Consider the following 20522-nt stretch of genomic DNA (forward strand, 5'->3'; position numbering starts at 1 on the left):
TTTTTTTTTTTTTTTAAATCAGTTTAAAAACACGGTTAATAGCGGGCCTAATTTTGAAAAATTGTAATCTTCTCTTCTTAGACTATCAACCAATCATATCATGGGTTAGGTCACTTTAAATATTGCCCCCTCGCCCCCTACAGGTCGTTTATTTGAAAATGGGTTGTTATAAATAAAATTAAAAAAAATGTTTTTCAGATTGATCAACCAATCAAGGTGCGCTGACGATGTTCCCAACTGTCCGTGAAGGCAGCATTGGTCCTGCGGAGTTTCGGGATAGCGCATGAGAGGCGCGTTCACACCCCCCACACACATACACGCGCAGGCAACACAGCAACACACCGGGAGCATCCCTTATCAGAGGGAGCGCTCGTTTTGGGTTTGACAATCGGGAAGAATCACAGTATTTGCTTCAGTCACGCCTGATCACAGACTGAATCTGACGCCGCAGAATGATCCGGGGCCCTGCCGAGCCTTTAGGATTCTGAGGCCCCGCACAGATATCCACCTTGCACTGGCAAAAGGACCCTCACTGACTGCGTCGCCCACAGCTGAAGCAAGCAGTCAGCCCGAGACAGAATGGCAAGTAGCCCGGAAGAAAGTCATTCCAGGGGCGGCGGCTCCGACAGTGACTTGAAAATGGCTTCTTCGAGCAACACGTCTCCCGAGGGTGGACCACCACCACCGCTGCACCAGAACCGTATACGGCAGGTGGGTGTCTGTCCGCAGCCCGCTCTCCGCTTTGACTGGCCCAGTCAGCCGTGTAAACCAGCAGCCCAAACCGCTGCTGATGCTGTGCGCTTAGGGAGAGCAGTCAAAGGCGTCGCCGTGCCGAAGCACATCGGCGCTGGTGATCTGACAGGTTTTCGTTGATGTGCGTTAAACTGTGTTCAAATTAGCTGCTTATAGGAGAAAAACTCTCTGCGGAGAAGATACCATCTGTTTTGATAAGAGACTTTAGAGTGATGTGCTTTGGGAGGGGTGTCATAATACCCAAATAGGCCAATTGCGCGAGTTGTTATGGCCGTCAAAATAAACACCACCAGGCCTGCACCGACTCCACTAGTTACTATAACAGGCTGCAGTGAAGAATGTTTACAACTTCACACCCAGCACTGTAGGTTTAGCTACTGTTTACATGGACCGTTTGAGGCTTTACTGGTCAGAGGATGAGCATCCCTCACTCTGACCTGTGAAGAGTTTTCCCATTTGCCATTCTATATAAGCATGATATACTGTATTGCAAGTACTTTCTGAGCACTGGGTTCTCTTGAGGCTTAATAGGTAGTATGTGTCATAGTTTGACAGCATTCCCTCTGCTTGTTTGTGGTTCTGTTACTGCATAATGCAAAGTGTTCTATAGTGTAGATGTGCCCTGTATCTGCCTACTAAGTGCTCTCTCAGGCCACTCTTGGGCAGGGCTGGTTTGCCAGTAAGTCTTTCTGCCTTTCAGTCTTTCTTTTGTAAAGTGAAATTCTGATTATAACTATGCAGAGCTCTCCTCTCCTCTCCTCTCCTCTCCTCTCCTCTCCTCTCCTCTCTTACCCTCTCCTTTCCTGTCCTCTCGATGTCTACAAAACAACTTCATCACATATCCTTACCGCTAAGACCAGGGCCTGTTTTATTAAGTTCAATACACTGTTGCAACTACAATAGGAAAAAAATATTCTTCTGTATTCATCTGTAATATTTTCTTGAATGTATGTTGTAAACAAGAAGAGTATAGAATGGTGGTGTTAACATCTAGATTTGATCGTGCAGTGTGTGTGTGTGTGTGTGTTTGAGTGTTCAGTGAAAGTGAGTCAGGAGATGGTAGATGGTTGTTTCCTGTCTCAGTGCACTCTCTCGGGCTAATGTGATTTTGGTAATGGACTGTAGTACCACACACACACACACACCTTAGTCTACTCTTTTAGGGTGGGGTCCTTGATCTCACATACTTGGATGCATTCAGGAGTTTTTGTATTATCATAAGTGAAAAATCAAAAATGGCACCTTGTGTGTCCATGATTAAGTATGTAGGTGTGTGCCCTATGTAGGCAAAGCTGGAAAATAAGTCACACTTTGAACTCATCTTTGAGCAAAACTGTCTTCTTCAGTACTATTTATTTTACAGAGATCTGTGCATGCATGCAGATCTTACAGCATCTCATAAATACTTACCGGTATTTTACATCAGCTGAGCTTGGATAAGCATGTCTCTTCAGTTGTGATCTTGTCTTCAGCAGCTTTTGACATGAAAGCCCAGTTCTATTTTTTCTCTGGTAACTGTTAAATGGTCAGTTTTCCAGATAACCCTACACTCTCAGGAGGTTCATTATTGTACTCAAATGTACACATTTAAAAAATGTACCACAAAAGCCACACGGTAGAGTTGGTAGTCAAAGGTGCTCATTAGTGAAGGTAGCACACTGACTGAGGCACCTGGGTGGCACAGGGCAATAATCATTTACCACTGCAGAGAACCATGTTTAGTCCCTATAGCAGCAGCAGAGCCTCCAACTTGGCCCCACTGATCGATCACGATTGGCAGCACTGATGAATGATCAGTCAATGATCCTGTACTAGTGACTCCGCCTGGTTGGTCTGTCTGTTTTTTCTCTTTTTTTGTCAACAACCTCTCCCCAGCCAAGAACAGTACTAAGCATCAGTAATGACTAAACTGCTGTTAGAATCGGACATCAGAAGACAAAAATACCAAAATACTGAAAATGAATAAAGGTGGCACACTTTTCAACGTTACCTTATGATTATACTATTGTTTAAAGGTCCAACACACCCACCATGTTGAGGCAGGGTGGGGCCATGCTGGGAATTATGTGAGGTCAAACTCAGTGTACCATGGTTACAATGTACCCACTACCCATAATGGGTACTATGTATCCATAAGAAGAATGAGATAAATAAGAATAGGATAAAGGTTTAAGTTGTTTCTTCTTAATAGATTGGGGAATAAAGAAGATGTACATTTGCACACAGTCCCACTGTTGCCCTTTAAAGTTTAATATGTTAGCAAATGTTAATCTATTTATAAATCCAGCCAACGTGGACCACAGTTAGCATTCATTTAGAGTTGTGATTCTGGCCGCCTGGCAAATGTAAGTCCAATATCTACCCTCCTTTTACCTCTGTTTTGGTTTCCTCCAACTCTTGAGTAAAATATCTGGGCCTTTAGCTATATAAATGTTAGACTTTATTCACCAGCTAGCTGCTACTTTGTCTGCAGTTTGGTGATGAGAGGGTAGAGAACAGCAGATTTATCAGTGATTTTGTGCTGCTGCTGAAATTGGGGTTGATAAGAGCAGTGAGACTTAAGTAAATTTGCAGACAGTCAAACCACAGCAATGAGCTGAGAAGCCAGAAGTCTTTAAAGAGCCGCAGAGTTAGGTTATAAGTCATGGGTGATGTGGGTTATCACTGTGGGTTACCCATTTCACAGTGTTAATATAAAAAAAGTTGATTAACAGAGCGTTAAAGGAGCATTTTGATTTGTTTAAGCCACGTAATTGTTCTTTTGCCTTTCCAGGGTTCCACAGGATAATCCACAGCAGGCAGCACCTCGCAATGAAAAACAGTTTACAGCAGTATCTCCAAATTACCCTGAATTAACAGGACATTGGGCCTAGAAAGACATATTGTTGTTTTTTGAGCAGAAAAAACATTATGTCAAAAAACAACATCACAAAATAAATTTCCATTCAGCTTTATTGTATTGTGTCAGCACAATACATCTCACATCATCTCACAGTCTCTGTAAATAACTACACGTATAGTTAGATGCTACTAGAAACTTGAGAACCATGTTTTCTGTGATTTCAATTCAAACAGAAAGTATCTGAAAGAGCTCAAAGTTGAGATAGAGCTCAGTGCAGCAGTGATAGGTCTACATGTGCGAACCAAAAAGAGAAAATGACATGGGGACACTGTGATGTGAAGCTCTTACTTTCAGGTCTAAAAATACTTCCTGTCTCTCGTGTGATTGTTCTGGAGAGAAACTGCTTCTTCCTAGCCAAGTGGCTGTGTGTCCATGTCTCTGTGCTCACTGAACCTGTGTCACTGGGCATTTACAAGCTGCTATGGGCTGGTGTTGGGCGATTTCTTCCTGCAGTCTGCTCTCTCCTCGGTCTGAACAATGCAGAGTCATGTGTCATAATGTGTTAGACCTCTTACCTCTGCCAGTCCACTTTCCTGTGGTTGAACAGTAGATACTTAGAGCTCAGGCTGCAGAGATCAATCCGGAACTAGATTTTATGTCCACTGCAGTCTGATATTGATACTGGGAATCTTTGAACCTCCAAACTTCAGTTGAAACATGCTGGCCAACTTTAGATATAAGCTCTCAGAGATCCGTTTGAATCCAACAGAAATATAAGAATATATAGGGAATTTGTTTATCTCCAAATACAAATATCTACGATTGGATTGCTCTGGTCTTATATCCAGGGATGACTTGTGTTTAGGACTAAGCAACTTGATCTATTTCTTACTTATTGCTTGGTAGGAATATCCCCTTTCAGGTAAACTTTTGTGATCCTCGTGCACCAAAGTCCCTCTCCACTTTCCTTTTTGGCTTGCCATCCATCTTTCCTCCTCTGGAGTCTTACTTCATATCACTTCTTTAAAACGGAGGTTTGATTCTTTACCCTTGTTACTCCTTGTCGCCTTGGCTGTCATTTCTATTCATCTCCCATTTCCCTCCAAAATACCTCCCTCCCTTTCTCCCTTCACCCTGTCTGCCCTACACTCCTCTCCACCACTGGTCCCTACACCGAGTTCCTGATGTGCCAGGAGGTCAGATTTCATTGCAGCCTTTGACATTTTCATCTCTCTTTTTTCCACCTCTCTTTCTGTGTCTCCTCTACCTCTCTGTGTCTCTCTCTCCCTCTCTCTCTCCACTGGGAGTGGTATGATGGGATTCTGCAGGAAGAGAGTCCTAATGGAGCCATGGCCTTCATTACATTAACCCTGGACAGCTACAGCCACACATACACCCACATATGGCCGCAGCTGTCTTCCACTGCGTGATGCCAAATAGGAATGGATCTCCGCTGGTGCAGTTATACAGGGTGTACCTAGATACACACACACAAAAACACTCAAACATACAGCATTCTATAGCTGTATTAACTAGGACTGTTGGGGCACTTTGCCTGGTTGTAAGTGCTTACACAGAGACGTATGAATGACTGGCAAGTCATCCACTCCACTACCTCTACTGTTGGTCACCAAATGCCATTAAGAATGAATCATTGGTTCTTGTGAGATACCTGCTTGGTACTGCATTGTTGTGTATTGTGGTTAAGATTGATTCAGCAAGGTATGTCTGTCCATTACACTCTGTATATAGCTAATATCAAAATTATACACGGTTGATTGTCAGTTAATAGTATTACAAAGAGTTGCTTTTAAAAACCAGTGAGTCTTATATACTCCAGTCATTTATTGGGACGTTTATTGTATTTATTATTTTCATTAGCAATTCATCTCTCTCTTTTTTTGATTAATCAATTCTATTACTCTGTAAAAGGTCATACAATTGTTAAAATGCCATTTTACAGTCAGAGTCGAGGTCATAGATTGTAGTCAGAAATGATTAGTCATTACGGATGGATAAGTTGATTAACAGAAAACAAATGGGTATCAGTAACTACATTCATCAGTTACAGCTTCCCAAATGTGAAGACTTGCTGCTTTTCTTTGTAATGTATTGAATATTTTTGGATTTTTGAGTTAATGAAATGTTGAATGTTGCCCGCGTGCAGTAGCTCACAATTGAGAAGCTGAAACCACAGAAAGTTATTCTTTTGCCAAGTGTCTAGTCAAATTATTGACTAGTTATTTTAGCACTAGTGTTATCTTCTGAACCATATCTATTGTAGTATGCAAAGTTGATCAGAAATATTCATATATTTAAACATAATAATTAATATATATTCAATATTCACTAAATTCACTTGGTGGAGTGGCCATATAAGGTGTGACACTCAGCCCTCAAAATACCAACACCGGCCTGTCAACCAGCTCTGATGCAACATGCAAGCAACAGTCATATGATGTTATCTCATGTTCATATTAGTTTCCATACTGTGTAACAGTGTAACAGTGATAGGGAGGTGAGAAAAGCATTGGTAATCCTGTCCCAGATCCAAAAAGAGCATCAGCATGTCTATATTTGGGCACAAACAACGTCCTGCATTGGACTTCTTGGTTGTCATAACTAGTTGAGGTGTCCTAGTTATATCTGACACCATCTTACACTGGCCTGTCTTCCCCTGATGGATGTTTGCAGGGCAGAGATAGCATAACTTGACGAGCTCGTCATCATCATCATCATCATCATCGTCATCACCTTTCTTTTCTGGTTTTGATGAAAGGCCGTTCATCAAAAGAGCAGAGACAAAGTCAAAAGTTACAAGAAAAACTTTGTTATAAGGAGAGAAAGTGAGAGTACATATTGCAAAGAGATGAAATGACTGATGTTGATGAACTAACTGCATTAACTGGCCACAGCTGCAGGATATAAGGAATAGAGGTGTAATGATCCTGAAACCAAGACCGAAACACAATCTCGTATTGCAATATAGGGCGGCGGTAAACCCAACCACCAAGCTGCTGCCACCGCTGCAGGTGCTGTCTGTTGAGCTCTCACTACTTTACTAATGTAACAAAACTCATTTTTCATTTCATAATAAACACTGCAACACATGTAAATCACAAAGTTATTATTCTATTTAAATTTCAGGCAAGCTGTCTTTAAAATATTACAAATATTACACATTCTACCTATTGTATTGTCTTCCAAATGCATCATGCCTGCGGCAAAAGTTAGGCTAGTTTAATCAGCTTAAGATGGACAATTACCCTCAGATTGCAGTGGCACATTCAAGTCAGCGCTGTGGGATTGTGGGACTGTGGGACTGTGGGACTGTGGGACTGTGGGACTGCAAAAATAACCAGAGGTATGAACCAAACTGTGGCTCCAAAATCGAGATGTGAAACGAACGATGGATTTGGAGAATGGTTGCACCCCTCATAAGGACTATAAGCACGACTACTGAAACACTGTCTCAAGCAGGCAAGGATATGGAATTATTGTATTGTCCTAAGATGCTTCCTTTGCTAGCCACGCTTCATAGAGGGCAGGTGTGTTTTTGGACTGGGGGGAGTGGGAGGCATTTAGATGTTAATTATTCATCATGGCCTTATAACTGTTTCCCGTTAGAGGAAAAGAGAGAGCGAGACAGAGAGAGGGGAGGGTGTGGTCGGTGATCAATGGACTTCTCAGAAGCTCAGCTCAAACACCTTTGTGCAAATGCGCTCTCTCTCTCTCTCTCTCTCTCTCTCTATCTATCTCTCTCTTCTTCTTTTTTTGCCGCCTCTCTCATCATGTTTGAGTTGAGTAAGTGAAGGATTTCTCACAGGGAAACGCATCAAAGCTTTTCGCTGTGTTGTTGAGAATAGCACGGCTTGTAGCTCTGCACATAGACAAACAGGTACACACATCTAAACACACACACATAGGCCTATGCCAGCAAAACACCAGACTGCTTTTGCCACATGCTGAGGAAGATGCTGTGACGCAAATATGGACTCCTGCAGTTGGAGAATCGGAGTGCAGGTTACTTCAATGTTGTTTTGTTTTTTTTGCCCAGGCCTATTATATCTAATTTTAGGTTTTGTCTTACTTTTATTATGTAACACTGTTCACCAGCTGAAACTCATCTTGTTTGGTTATAGCCCAAAGTACAACTGAAAAGTATGGCCGCTATTAAATGTGTTTACTACTCATATTTGTTTTGTTTATTCTCTGAATAATTCCTAACTCTCTCTCAGTGTTACGTATGTCTGTCCGACTAATTGTCTGCCCGGATATTTCTCTCTCTTTCTCTGTGAGTCTGATGGCATCACTCAGCATTCCTGGTATGACTGTGGGCTGCAGCGAATTTTTAGGTCACACGCTTCATTATTCATCATACATTCGACTCGGAGGTTAAATCAGTTTCTGCCTCAATACCCTTTGTCATCTGACGCTGGATGACATCAGCTCTCAAAGGGAAGTACATTCTGCCAACATTTTAGCAATACTAGAACATGAACAGTGGGTCAAAGTGGCACTACAAAAATTGTGTTTGTCTATGTACTGTAACGGCACATGACAAGGAGGGATGTTGATCTTTGGAGAATATTCAGATTGAAGATAAGTCACACACAGATGACCATTTGGACCATTTCCTTCCATGTTCACAGTATCAGATTTTTGTTTTTTTTAGTTAATTCAGTTTCGTGTCATGTCCAGACCACTGTACGGCTTAAATATTTGCCTCAGTGTTCCAGTGCATTGCAGGAATATTGACACTCCTCATTAATGGTAACATCTGCAGCGGGATTGCAGTTTCACTGGAATATGATAGTTTATTTTTCCAGCGTGCTCAGAGCCTCTCTCTAATCTCATTAACAGGAACAGCAAACTGACGTCATGTGTTCCCGGGGGACTTGGGCAGCTCTCCAAGGCGGAAAAGAGGGAAAGCCGTAAATTAGTGTGACGGCCATTTCCAAGGTAGTGTGTATCATACCAATACTGCCGCATCACAGAAAGGCAGTGGTTATTGGTGATGGTTGGAGGCGCTGCATTTTACCCATAGCTTTTAGATAGAAACCTGCCTTCACTTACAGAGAGTGAATAATGAATTTAAGGATGTAATCAGGTTGCCTACTGGCCATCTAGATTCTTTTAGAGTGCTCTTAGTTTGCTTTGAGGAAAAAAAAAAAAAAGATGTTGAAGGCTGTGGCCTAATGTAGCCAAAAGGAAAAGCAAGCAATCAGTTAATGTGGCACTGGTGTCTGCCTGTAGGGCTATAGCTTGTCCGTTAATGGAAATCGGTGGTGTTGTTGATATGGTAGAAACACTGAACAGCGAAAGGAACAAGTCATGTTACTGGTAAATCAGCTAAGTCACAAATCAGATGTATTTATTTGTATGTTTGTTACTGTGTCGACGTGGTTCACGCTTCAGTTCTAACCAGGCGTGGTCTCCTCCACTTTCTGTCGCTCCAGTCGTCTTTCTCTTGGGGCGTATTATGTGACTGTATCAATGTGATTTGTTCCATCCACACTCCATCTATCTATTCCCTCTCTGCTCATTTCATCCCCCATCCACCCACCCACCCGTGTCTCAGTGTCTTTACTCCCTGTGTTTGGGTGTGGTCTGATCTGGATTCTTAACTGTCTGCTTTGTCTGCTTCATATTAAATTTGACTCTGTGATTTGGTTTTGTGAAAAACAGACAGAGAGAGTGAGAGAGAGAGAGAGCATGTGTGGTGTGGACTTTATGGGTCTGACCTTTCTTAAGCAGTAAAAGAGGCTGCATAGTGACTTGACATTTAAATCATATCAGCGAGCCAATCCATTACTGTCTCTACTCTCTTGACCATTTTGTCTCTGAGCAAGGCAGACGTAATTTATAGACTGGTAATTTATAGTTTATGCATTAACAATATTTACACTGACCTATGTACAGAATGACATGCCATCTACTTAAGTGCAATGTTGTTTTTGAAAAACAAATGGAAGCACACCTGTAGTGAAGCTTGTGAAAAACTCTTGTAATGTTACTGTTACTCACAAACCTCTTTAATTGGGAACATACCATTTGTATGACAGCTTGCGTGTTGAATCAAAAGTCAGAAACATCCTCTGAAATCAGGGAGGTAGCAAAACTGCAGTGTTGATTTTTCATGTTAGGGTCATGTGGTGCAGGGTTCAGCTGCAATTTGGAATCAATATCCTGAAGGGAAAGGATCCTGCTGTTTCTTGACTATAAATTGTACAAAAATATTCCTTCTGTTTTGTGGATGTGTTGTCTTTATTATGAAGCCATTGTCCGTATAGCAAGTGGCATGGCACAATTGACTGCGATGGGATAAAAACAAACCAAAACATAGTGTGCTTTTCCTTAAGGGAATTACACCACTCTCATGTGTGTCCATTAAGTATGGAGCTTAGTAGCTTGGCATAAAGATGGGAAACAGAGGGAAAGAATTTGTGGTTGTGTTTTATGGCCAGTGGAAACTATTCTTTTAAAAATGTACATTTCTGTAATCCAACATTTCCCAGTGCAAGAAGTTCAATTAACTAATAAGACCTGACCTTTGGAGGAAAATAGATTTCTTGTTTCAACACAGAATTTGGCATTGTTTCTTTCTCCTCTGTGCAAGAGTTTTTGTGGCCAGCAGCTAGCGGCCCTTAGAAGAACCCACTCAGTGATGCACTAGTGTTGACAGTAATGGAAAATGTATTTTTAAAGTGTGGAAAGCAGCTGCTTCTTTTTGGTTTAAGCCTTCCAGTCACCTCCTCTGTATCTGCGTCTAGTCCAGTGGTTGCTGGTGAAGTGCAAGGGAATTAGTTCTTCTGCTGTGTTACTTCTCACTTCGACTCCTCAGGTTGTTTACCACTTACCAAGTGATAGTTTGGGTTATTTGACGTGGGGTTGTGTGAGTATATATTGTATAACTACCTCACACAACCCCATGTGAAATAACCTTAACTATCCCTTTTATCATAAGCGTAATTGATCACTTAAACCAAACAGATATAAGCACCAATGAAAGCTAGCATTTCTCGATGAGCAGCAGTTGGGACGGGGTTGAAAATTGTTGTCATGAAAAATGTATGAGCTTCTGGAAGTCTAAATGAGTCATCTGAAACAGAAAGATCCTTCCTCCATTAAACCTCAGATGCATTATATGCTGCCAGACACTCATCACTGGCATAACTCCACTAGTCAGCAGTGTAGCTCCATTAGCAGGCAGACAAATCATAAACAGCAACAACAGCAACAGCCAAAACAACCACGCCAATAATGTCAAAAGCAAATAAGACATTAGCTCTCATGAACAGAGAGGTGAGTTAAAGAAACACGCCAGTGTTTTTGTATGTTTTAGCTCATCTCCTACAAGTTATGCCTACTTTATATGTTCCAAAGCATATTATAGAATCCGTTAATGCGGTTTGCTACCTGCGGGCAGCCATGGTTCATTTTAGTTCACCTCAGTATGATATGGAAATAAACCTGCAGAGACCAGTAGTTTATAGGCAATCCATCACAATGAACTTGTATTTATTTATTTATCCATTGTCATAGTTAGGGTTGTGTTGTTTGGTAATGGAGTTGAGAGCAAGCACTGTTTTAAAACTCTTCCTTGTGGGCACCTTTTAAATGCGTTTGGGAATTTTGCACTTTTGCATACTCAGCGTACGGTATGTTGGAAAATCAAACCCAATGGACAAAGAATAAACATGAACATTGTGAAACATATTTTCATATTCAAACATATAAATGTGTGTGTGAATATGAGCAAGTGACAAAACATTTGTACACACTAAACTTACATAAACATCCACTCACAATTTGAAGCACATGAACAGGCATGTGCAGGGATATGTGTGCTGATCTCTGCCTCTCTCATATCTGTCTATCATAGAGTCCTAATGGGCCATATAAAAGCCTCTGGATCTATAAAATGGAAAGCAAACCATTAACCCCTCCCCATGTAGGAGAGCGACTAAACCAGGAGAAACAAGAGCTCACATCACCTCTCATATGACTCCCAAATGGACACACACACACACACACACACACACTCAGTTCATAATGTATTCTCCTAATTCTCATTATCTCGCATGAGTGATGGAAGGGATCAATAGAGGTCATTGATCAGGTGTTGCATAGACATCAAAAAAAAAGTTCATAGTATTAATAAATACATACTGCGCGCGTGCACACACACACACACAAACAAACTGTAACAATATTACTGAAAGAACAGTGTTTCAGGATCAACTAACATGCTGATCAATATGCTTATAGATTTTGTCTGTTAAATATGAAACCTAAGAAGTGCAGAAGTGCAGTAGCTGCTGCTGTTAGAAGTTTAGATTTGCTTGTATTGTGCAGTATACTGTGTTATGGGGAAGGTTCTTTGTGTTTTTCAAGGTTCTATTTTAGTGATTTTCTTTTTTTTAGCACAGTCACACTTTAGCTTACATTTGAAGTGGGGTTGGAAAGTTGTTTTTATTAATAAATATATGGAACAATATTTAAACATGATAAGAGGCAAAACGCTTTTTGGATCTTGATTAAATAGTTATAATACAATATATATAATAATAATATAATACAGTTATAAACACTGATTAACGATCCTGGAAAATACATCTGAAGATTTTTTTTATTTTGTTTTGGATGTCATACTCATAATCAGAAGTAGAAAATTAATCCCCTCTGCCAGTTTTTAAAATTTTTATAGTCATCATCAATGTATCAATGTTATTTGTTCTATTCATTATGCTGAATCAAAGATCCGTAGCTTTGTGCTGAAGAGAAGAATAAGTTATTCTCTGTTTCACCAGCAGAGAGTGCTGGAAGAGCAGAGTACACACACAGAAAGGTGTATTTCCTCCAACAGCAGGATCACCATGGAACTGAATGAAGCACTCAGGCTGAATGCACCACACTGGAACATTTTAGACAGCATTACAGTGTGGAGTGATTCAGCAGATCCGTCCCATTCATGATTAGCAGTAGAAAGAGATGTCTCTCGGTCAACAGCAACATTGTTGTCGACTGAGCCCGTGTAAACATATCAGTCAAAATGTGTGAACAGAAATAGAGGTGTGAGATCGTGTCCCTGTCCCTGGTGCTGAAATTTCAAACTCCTAGCATTTGCAGCACTGACAGAGAGAGAACCTTGACATCTGTCCGCTGGTGATGGACACGCACGCGCACACACTCAAACACATACGCACGCATGATCTGTCAAATCATATTCCATCAGCTGCCCGTACTAGGGGTGCAGTGCGGTGGAGAGTCAGGCCAGCCCACTTTCTCCGCCTTGCAGGGGGAAGCCTGTAAGTTGCAGGTGATTAGGAGCCAGTATTCTGTGCTCACTGGTCCCCCTCTGGACCAAGTGGAGTGTCCCGTCTTCTCTGCTGTCTCACAGAGGGACAGCCTGTACCCGGTCTCACTACGCTTCTCTTCCTCCCTTCTCGTCTTCCTCTTCCTCATCATTTATTGGAATTTATTCCATAATTAACTTGCTTAAATTTGTTTGTTACCTCACCTTTATTATACCTCAGTTTCCCCACTCACTTTTATTGCTCTCTTCACCATTTATTTAAACTACTGCAGATATTTCTGCCTTTATATCCTTCTAAAACCACTATGGGTTGGATTTTTACATGATTATAGCATCTTCCAAATTATTATGATGGTATAAGGTTTTGCTTTTCTGCTACTACCACTGAGGGGGTGCCGACATTAGAAAATCCTACACAAAGTAGCTTTAGTATTCACCTTATTTTCCCCTGTTTTCTGCTGCTCTCAACTTTTAATCCACCCCAGCTCCCCTCTTCACCCATTAACCTTTCCTGCTCCTCATGTGTCCTTCCCTCAGGATAGAGCACAGCAGTAGGGAGAGTAGCTGTTGCTGTAGCAGTCAGCTGGCTGTTGGCATGCAGCCTCCTTAAACCCCTTACACAATAAACACTTTCCTGTGACTGTGGCTCACATACACAACATTAACACTCGCATGCATGCACGTGCACATGCTGCACACACACAAACACGTTTTGTGGACACATCTGTTCACATGGAACAGGGTTTTGATGTACATCTGGACTGGGTCATTCCCTCTGTGTGTGTGTGTGTGTGTGTGTGTGTGTGTTTGAGTGTGTAAGTGGATAGGTTTTACTTTCGTCATTCGCCAACCTTTTTTCAGTCATCATCTCCAGCGGTCTCTCATATTTGCACACATGAATGTGAATTTCATCTTCAGCTGGTTTATATGTAGCTGTAGCTGTTTCCGGGCTTGATGTGGAGCGACCACCGTTTATTTCCAGTTGCGTTGAAGAGAGGATCCTTTCTGGAGTCAAACTACCTTTATAGGAAGTTTTTCTTTACTTTGAGATTTTTTCTTATATTCTATTTTTAGCTAGGGAGCTTGGATGATCGTTAATCTGAAGGTCATTTTCTTGTAGTCATTTGAACATAATCAGAAAATTTCCCTGAATTTTTTTTTCTTGTGACTTAGCACAGTGTTGTTGCGGCATGAGGTTTAATTACTTTATAAAATCCATAAAATAAAACAAAATTTGTTTGGCATCTGCATGGCTAAGAGTAAAGGTACTTCATTCCTGTTAGGTTAACAAAGTGAAATTCTAGCAGCTTGTAAAACGGTTTTTCGAGACGGAGGTAGAAAAGTGAGGTCATGGCCCATGCTGCAGCCCACCTAAAGAAAGCTCGTGAGCTTGAGCAACATCCAGAATACAGAGCTCTACAGAAAGCCAGGGAGAGGAGGAGACGGCATCGTGAAAGAGCTGAGCGAAGGCGGCAGGTAAAACTAAATCATATCCATTCATAGTTTGTGTACCGTGCTTAATACCATTTTGATTTCAACAACACATGCTGTTGTGGGCTTAAGAGTATACTGTAAGTGTATGAGAGTGTGTTTGTGGGGGGTTACACAGATGTGGATGTGGTTGACCATGCATGGTGCTGCGGCTGCTGTGCTCTAAGATGATTTATCATGTAGTGTGAGGGAGGTGGATGCTGGTGGAACAGATGACAGATGTGGACAAGGCTCAAGCTCAGAGGGGGATCACATGCTGGTGGTATGGGACCTTTTATGGAGCAAACCTCTGGTGATATTTGTAATAAAGTCCGTGGAGAATAAAAAAAGAAAGTAGAGTCCATCAGAACATAGTGCATTATCGCTCATCAATTATTTCAAGTCACTAACCTTAGATTAAGTTATCTTAACGAGAGGTTTAACAGGTGACTAAATTATTTGTTTTGTTGCTATGGATACACCTGCTAACAAATCAGAAATTGGTCTCACTGTCTGATAAGGTACCGTTAATAAAGGCTTTATAAGCTGTAATTAATGGCTTTATTAATGGTTAATAAATGGTGTAGCCCTTAATAAATAACTTTTTGGTTGCCAGGTTGGCTGAACATCCTCCTCCAGCACGACACTTTGCTAGCACTTCAATTCATGGAGGACACCCTTCCAAGCCATGAAGTCTGTAGTTATAAATGTTATTTTGTATGCAGTTACAGATGTTAGTTTGACATTAATAAAGGGTAATGGGTTTCTCAATTTGCAACTAGTCATCAGTAAACTCACAAAAGTAATTATTTAGTCAGTAAACTATGAATTGTAATAAATTGTTAATAAAGGATTTGACAGTAATCCATCAAGTCTGCAGCTGTGAGTGTTAATAAGCTTTTATAAATGGATATTGGTCCAGATGTGCGGCAGCTCTGAGTGGTGGAACAGTCCACTGGAGAGGACTCATTAATGAATTCAATATCTGCCTAAAAAGACAAGTGTCATGCTGGAGGAAGAATTTTTTTTTATGAATGGTGCCTTATCAGAAAGTGACACCAAGATAATTTTATGTTCTCGTATGTAAACAGCTACAACTCATTACGAAATGAATGATCTCAAAATGTTTGTCAGTGAAATAGATAGTCTTAGAAACGAAATGATCTATAAATACTTCAAGTGGCCTAATTTGCAATAAAAGATACTGCCACACACGCTGCTCACTCTATTTAAATCAAACCTGTGTGGGACTGCTCTCATCATACTGACTGTGTAAGTATATTTGGTCTTGTAATACAGACCATGATAGTGGCTAAAAAAATACAGTGGTCTTTTGCACTCATAAATGTAGCTGCTGAAGGGATGCCTATGATACTAAAGAGAATATTGATTTTCCTCCAGTGTAAGCAGAGACATGGACACAGTACAGTGTATAATCCAGTATCCATCATTGCATGACCGTCTGCAGGTCAATCTACACAAATCCTGTACAGAAACACAGATTACAGCTGGTTTTCAATCATTCCAATCTCTGTTGCTGCAGTGTGCTTGGCAAAGAGATGAATGAGACAGAGAAAACAGAAGTAACTAAAAACCACACTGCAACATAAACACAAACACAAAGCCACATAATGCAAACATCCAAGAAAACATGATGCAAGCACATGTAAAATCAGTGCCTGTCTTGCAGACAGATTGGTCAAATAACTGTGGAGCACAGAGTTGTGTTTGGATATTTGTTTTAACAGTCAGTCGGTTTGCAATTCTGTTTGGATGCACATTTGTGATTACAATCTGAAGAAGCACATGCTATCAAGAGTTTGAACCAGTATCTAGAATACTCTGCAGAGAAAACCCTATGCACGCAGGTAAAAATGTTACCTGTTTTCCAAACCATGTCTACATGCCACAACATTCTGTTCCTCCAGTGGTGAACAACAGATTCTGCGTAAGGTTTTAAGTCAGTGAAATTTGATCTAAGTATTGTGTTTAGGCTCATCTTGAACCTTGGCGTTCCTGGAGAGCACCGCAGGCCACACGGTCTCCGGCGCGACTCAAACCCAGCTGTCATGCACCCCACCCTGGACATACTCAGCAAGGGGTTGGGGACTTGGTAGGATAGCGGGATCTGGGAAGGTTAAAAATAGCCAAGGCGGGGAGATAGTAAGGGTTAAATGTTTATGGCTGCAGTTGTTATCCTACTGAGAGAGGGGAGAAGTAGAGGAAGAGTAGGCAAGACATGGGCCTCAGCTAGACTCGGTTCACATACTAAGAGAGATCCAGAGGTACGGGAAGCTGAGGGGTTTTTTGGCTGGGCAAGGGATAAAAGGGCACAGAGAAGGGATAGAGTGATGGTAATAGTGAAGTAAGTGAAATTTGGCGTGGCGTTAATTATGTTTGGACAGAAGACATGAAGAGATTTAATGGATTGTAAGATTGATTGATGCAGCCAGGAAGTGAGCTGGAGAGGCTTTTATCGAAGGATGCGAAGTGAGAAACTACAAGCAGTGGATTTCGGTGGACCATACAATATCATACAGTCATAAAGTGAGAAAGGTTTTAAGATATAGCTGGGAAATTGTCAACAGATTAGGGTGGTAGCAATGGGCAATGCAGCAGCATGTCAGGCCTGTGGATCAGATAAAGCTTTGAATACCACTGGGAGTGACAGCGATTTAAACCAACAAACTGACTTCTATGGAGCTACTGACCCTGGATCTGAAGTTGATGATTCTCTGGTAAGAGGTGGAGAGACATGATTCTACTGTTATAAGGACTTTTGTAGTTTGTTACCTGTGCTGCATTAGGTGTCCTCTTCAAGAAAACGTGTTAATCTCTTTGCTGCTGGCATGTGTGTGTGTGTGTGTGTGTGTGTGTGTGTGTGTGTGTGTGTGTGTGTGTGTGTGTGTGTGTGTGGTTACATCTCATGTGAGGGGATTGACCCTTGATCCTGCACGGGGGTGTGGCCTCGACCCAGACATGCAGTAGGGAGTTTGTTTGATTTTGCTGACCCTACAGGTTAACACCCAGTGGTGACCGGCTGACATGTTCCTGTCTTGACCCCACTAAAAAGAAGTTAAAATCTTGTCAACACTCTCAGATCAATTCACCCAGTGGCACTCTGCAAAAGGAGTGTGACATTCACATACTGTAGCACAATGGAGTAATGTTTTCATATAATATTTTCAATATTAGTAAACCCCTATGCAAATATCAGATGTGTGTATGGAAACATCACATTTGGCACAAAGTTGATCAAAAAAATGCACCAACAAAGGTTTTTTGGAATGATGTAATTTTCATTGAAGTTTAAAATTTGCTTTGATCATACTGTTACCATCAGCTTTGATAATATTTTTATTTTATTTCGAACACTCATGCATTTCACTATTGGCCTCAATAATCCCAGAGCAGTTGGGCTCTTAATTCTCATTCTTGCCGGGGAGATATTTCTGCTGGTCGTTGTGAGTAAAATTTTGAGGAGGGCTCAGGTTGTCTTGAGGAGTAATCATAGCTGATATTGAATCCAGGTCAGGAGGAAGAGGCCCCGTGGATCATGTGTTACATCCTTTTTACATCCTTTAAAGGGAACTAGGTCAACAATTTGAAGAGTTCAGTGTGAAACTTTAAATTCAGTAGGTACATACACATAAATGCAGTAAAACATACAGAGCTACTGAACATGTAATTGCTTTGTGTGTGTGTGTGTGTGTGTGTGTGTGTGTGTGTGTGTGTGTCTGTGTGCCTGTGTGTCTGTGTGTCTGTGTGTGTCCGTATGTGTGTGTTGCAGCTGCTTAGGCAGCCTTGATGTCTGTTGGTTAAATTTAGAATAGCCTACTCAGACGAATTATTGATACAAGGAGGTCTGACTTGCATAAAACCATAAAACACTTTCTGAAGCCTCATGTCAAATACACTCCCACTATGCACAACAGTAACAGACTACATCCATCTTTCTGAAATGACTGGAATTTTTTAATGAATGATATGTATGTAAATATAACTATGACAAACCAGGGGGAAAAAATCACTTTTAAATAATCATATTAAAGACTTGTCTGTAAAAACTGGAAAAAACTTTTTTCTAGAAAAAAAAAAAAAAGATTGGTAAAAAGTTTTTTACATATAATACTTTTTGTGTAATAAATACAGTTTGACCTATATATGTTCTTAACTAACCCTTACTGTTATCTTTATACTGTACATCTACCACATCTACCAGAAATACCAAAAGTTGACCTGCAACCTAATGAAACTGAAAATTAAAAACTAAATATGTGTTTGTATTCCTGTTTCTAATATTTGTCTTCATTCTGTCTCCATCCCTCCAGTCTGACAGTAACACCAGTTTCCTTCGAGCTGCACGGGCGGGAAACATTGACAAAGTCCTTGAATTCCTGAAAAATGGAGTAGACATTAGCACCTGTAACCAGGTAAGGAAACTTCTCACCAGCCACAGCAGAAGCTACATCTAGCATCTGGTGCTTAATGACATTTCCATTTCTGCTGTTGTGTATGATGTGTATTGCTTTTTCCTTTTTTTTTTTGTTGTTGTTTTTGTTAATTTTGGTTTTTTTTTATTTACTGTTCAGCTATTTTACCTTTTTCTTCATTCATACAACCTACACTACCGTAGCTACCTCTAGACATCATAGAGCACTTTGCCTTCATTATTAGACAGTGATTATTTAGTTAATGAGATTATTTGTTTGGTCAAAGTTATTTGCAAGATTTAGTGTGTTAAAATGGGTGGAGCATGTCAACAGATTAAAAAGTGACACGTTACTTCTGAAGCATCAGTAATGTGTCACTGTTTGAGAGAGGCAAGCATGTGCTAATGTGTTGTTGTTGTGCAGATGACAATCAGGTTGTGTTACTGTGCAGCTCAGTTGAAGAAAACATTTATGAAACAGCTGTCGCTTTCTGTGCAGTTTTGTGGGAGTATGCTGTGAGAAGTATTAAAGCAGACGAATGTAAAGTAGAAATGTTGACTCATTTTGACTAACGTGAACTTATTTGTAGTCAATCGTCAGTTACTTGCAACATGCAAATACCTACAGGCTCAGCGATAAAATGCCTTAGAGGACAACGTAGGGTCACAAAGTCATGGAGGGATTTAGGCTTAAGTCTTAAGTCTATGACTTAAGGACACACAGTATTAGTTTTACTAATTGTGTTGTCATCAGTTGAAGTCTAGGTCTTGTCCTCAAGATGATGGTGTTTTTAGTCAAAGAAAAACAGTTTGCAAACAAACTATCTAATTTTAGTCTTATTTGACGTAAGCTTGTTTTTAAGCTAACAGTTTTGACTTTCTTTTGAATATTAAAACCTCTGTTTTCCTTTTATTAAATTTACTAATAAATGATGCTTTTAGGCACATAGAAGCAAAATACAAAACATGCTACTGTCACTAGCAGCACAGTGGTTCAAAGCTGTAAACTGGTCTGTCTGTCTTACCTGCTGAAGCTAACCTTCACGCTGCTGTGTCATGGTAGCGTCACACAACTGAGCTTGGTCAGCACATACCTTAACCTGCCACCTCCCCCTCACAACATCATAACCCCTCCTCTCCCTCTCCTCCAACACCCATTCTGCCATCCAATCTCAGCTGCACTTGAAGGGTCTCTCTAACAGCTGTTCTCACCCCCCATCCCCCCCTCACTCAGATTCCACTGAGGAGGAGGAGGGAGTTGGGAGTGTGCCAAAAATTTCCCCTCCAGCTCTGCTCACACCCCCTTGGCCCATCTATGTCAATGTGATTTACAGCAGTCACAAGGTAGCTTAAAGGAAGATGGGGAGCTTGGCTACATGAGTCTGTGTGTGTGTGCGGGTGTGTGTATGTTGTGTGCGGGCGTGCTTATCGTCAGCTCCTCATATTTGCCACTGTGTCATTGCTATTGGCCTTTTGTGAGTCTCCAGCAGTTTAATAGTGACTGTTTATACACTTGGCTATAATTGGCTGGCAGACAGGAATTGGCAACTGCTCGCCCACAGCTCTACTAGCTGTACTTTGTTGTCATGGAGACCTTGGGTTTTGTTTTGTGCACCAAGAAGGAGGCCTGACTGTCCATTGCTGTGATTTTGCACACACACAAACATACACACACACACACACACGCACACACACACACACACACG

At 41.0% G+C, this 20522-nt stretch overlaps 1 protein-coding gene across 3 annotated transcripts in view; it reads left to right on the forward strand.

Annotated features, from left to right (window-relative positions):
* The first annotated feature begins 313 nt into the window (after positions 1-313).
* ank2a (ankyrin 2a, neuronal) overlaps positions 314-20522 on the forward strand; it is a 68090-nt gene continuing 47881 nt past the window's right edge. For 2 of the 3 annotated variants that reach the window (XM_087177367.1, XM_087177368.1), the window contains exons 1-2: positions 314-711; positions 18716-18817. In XM_087177367.1, coding sequence (XP_087033493.1) covers positions 580-711; positions 18716-18817 — 234 coding nt within the window. In that variant the 5' untranslated portion in view covers positions 314-579. Of the gene's footprint in view, positions 712-16741; positions 17123-18715; positions 18818-20522 lie in introns of those variants that run through there. The other variant, XM_087177370.1, reaches the window with a different exon arrangement.

The sequence above is a fragment of the Seriola lalandi genome, unplaced genomic scaffold, assembly GCF_002814215.2.
Source record: "Seriola lalandi dorsalis isolate HSWRI2012SDOR001 ecotype SW California unplaced genomic scaffold, Sedor1 jcf7180002054591, whole genome shotgun sequence".
NCBI classification, from domain to species: domain Eukaryota; kingdom Metazoa; phylum Chordata; class Actinopteri; order Carangiformes; family Carangidae; genus Seriola; species Seriola lalandi.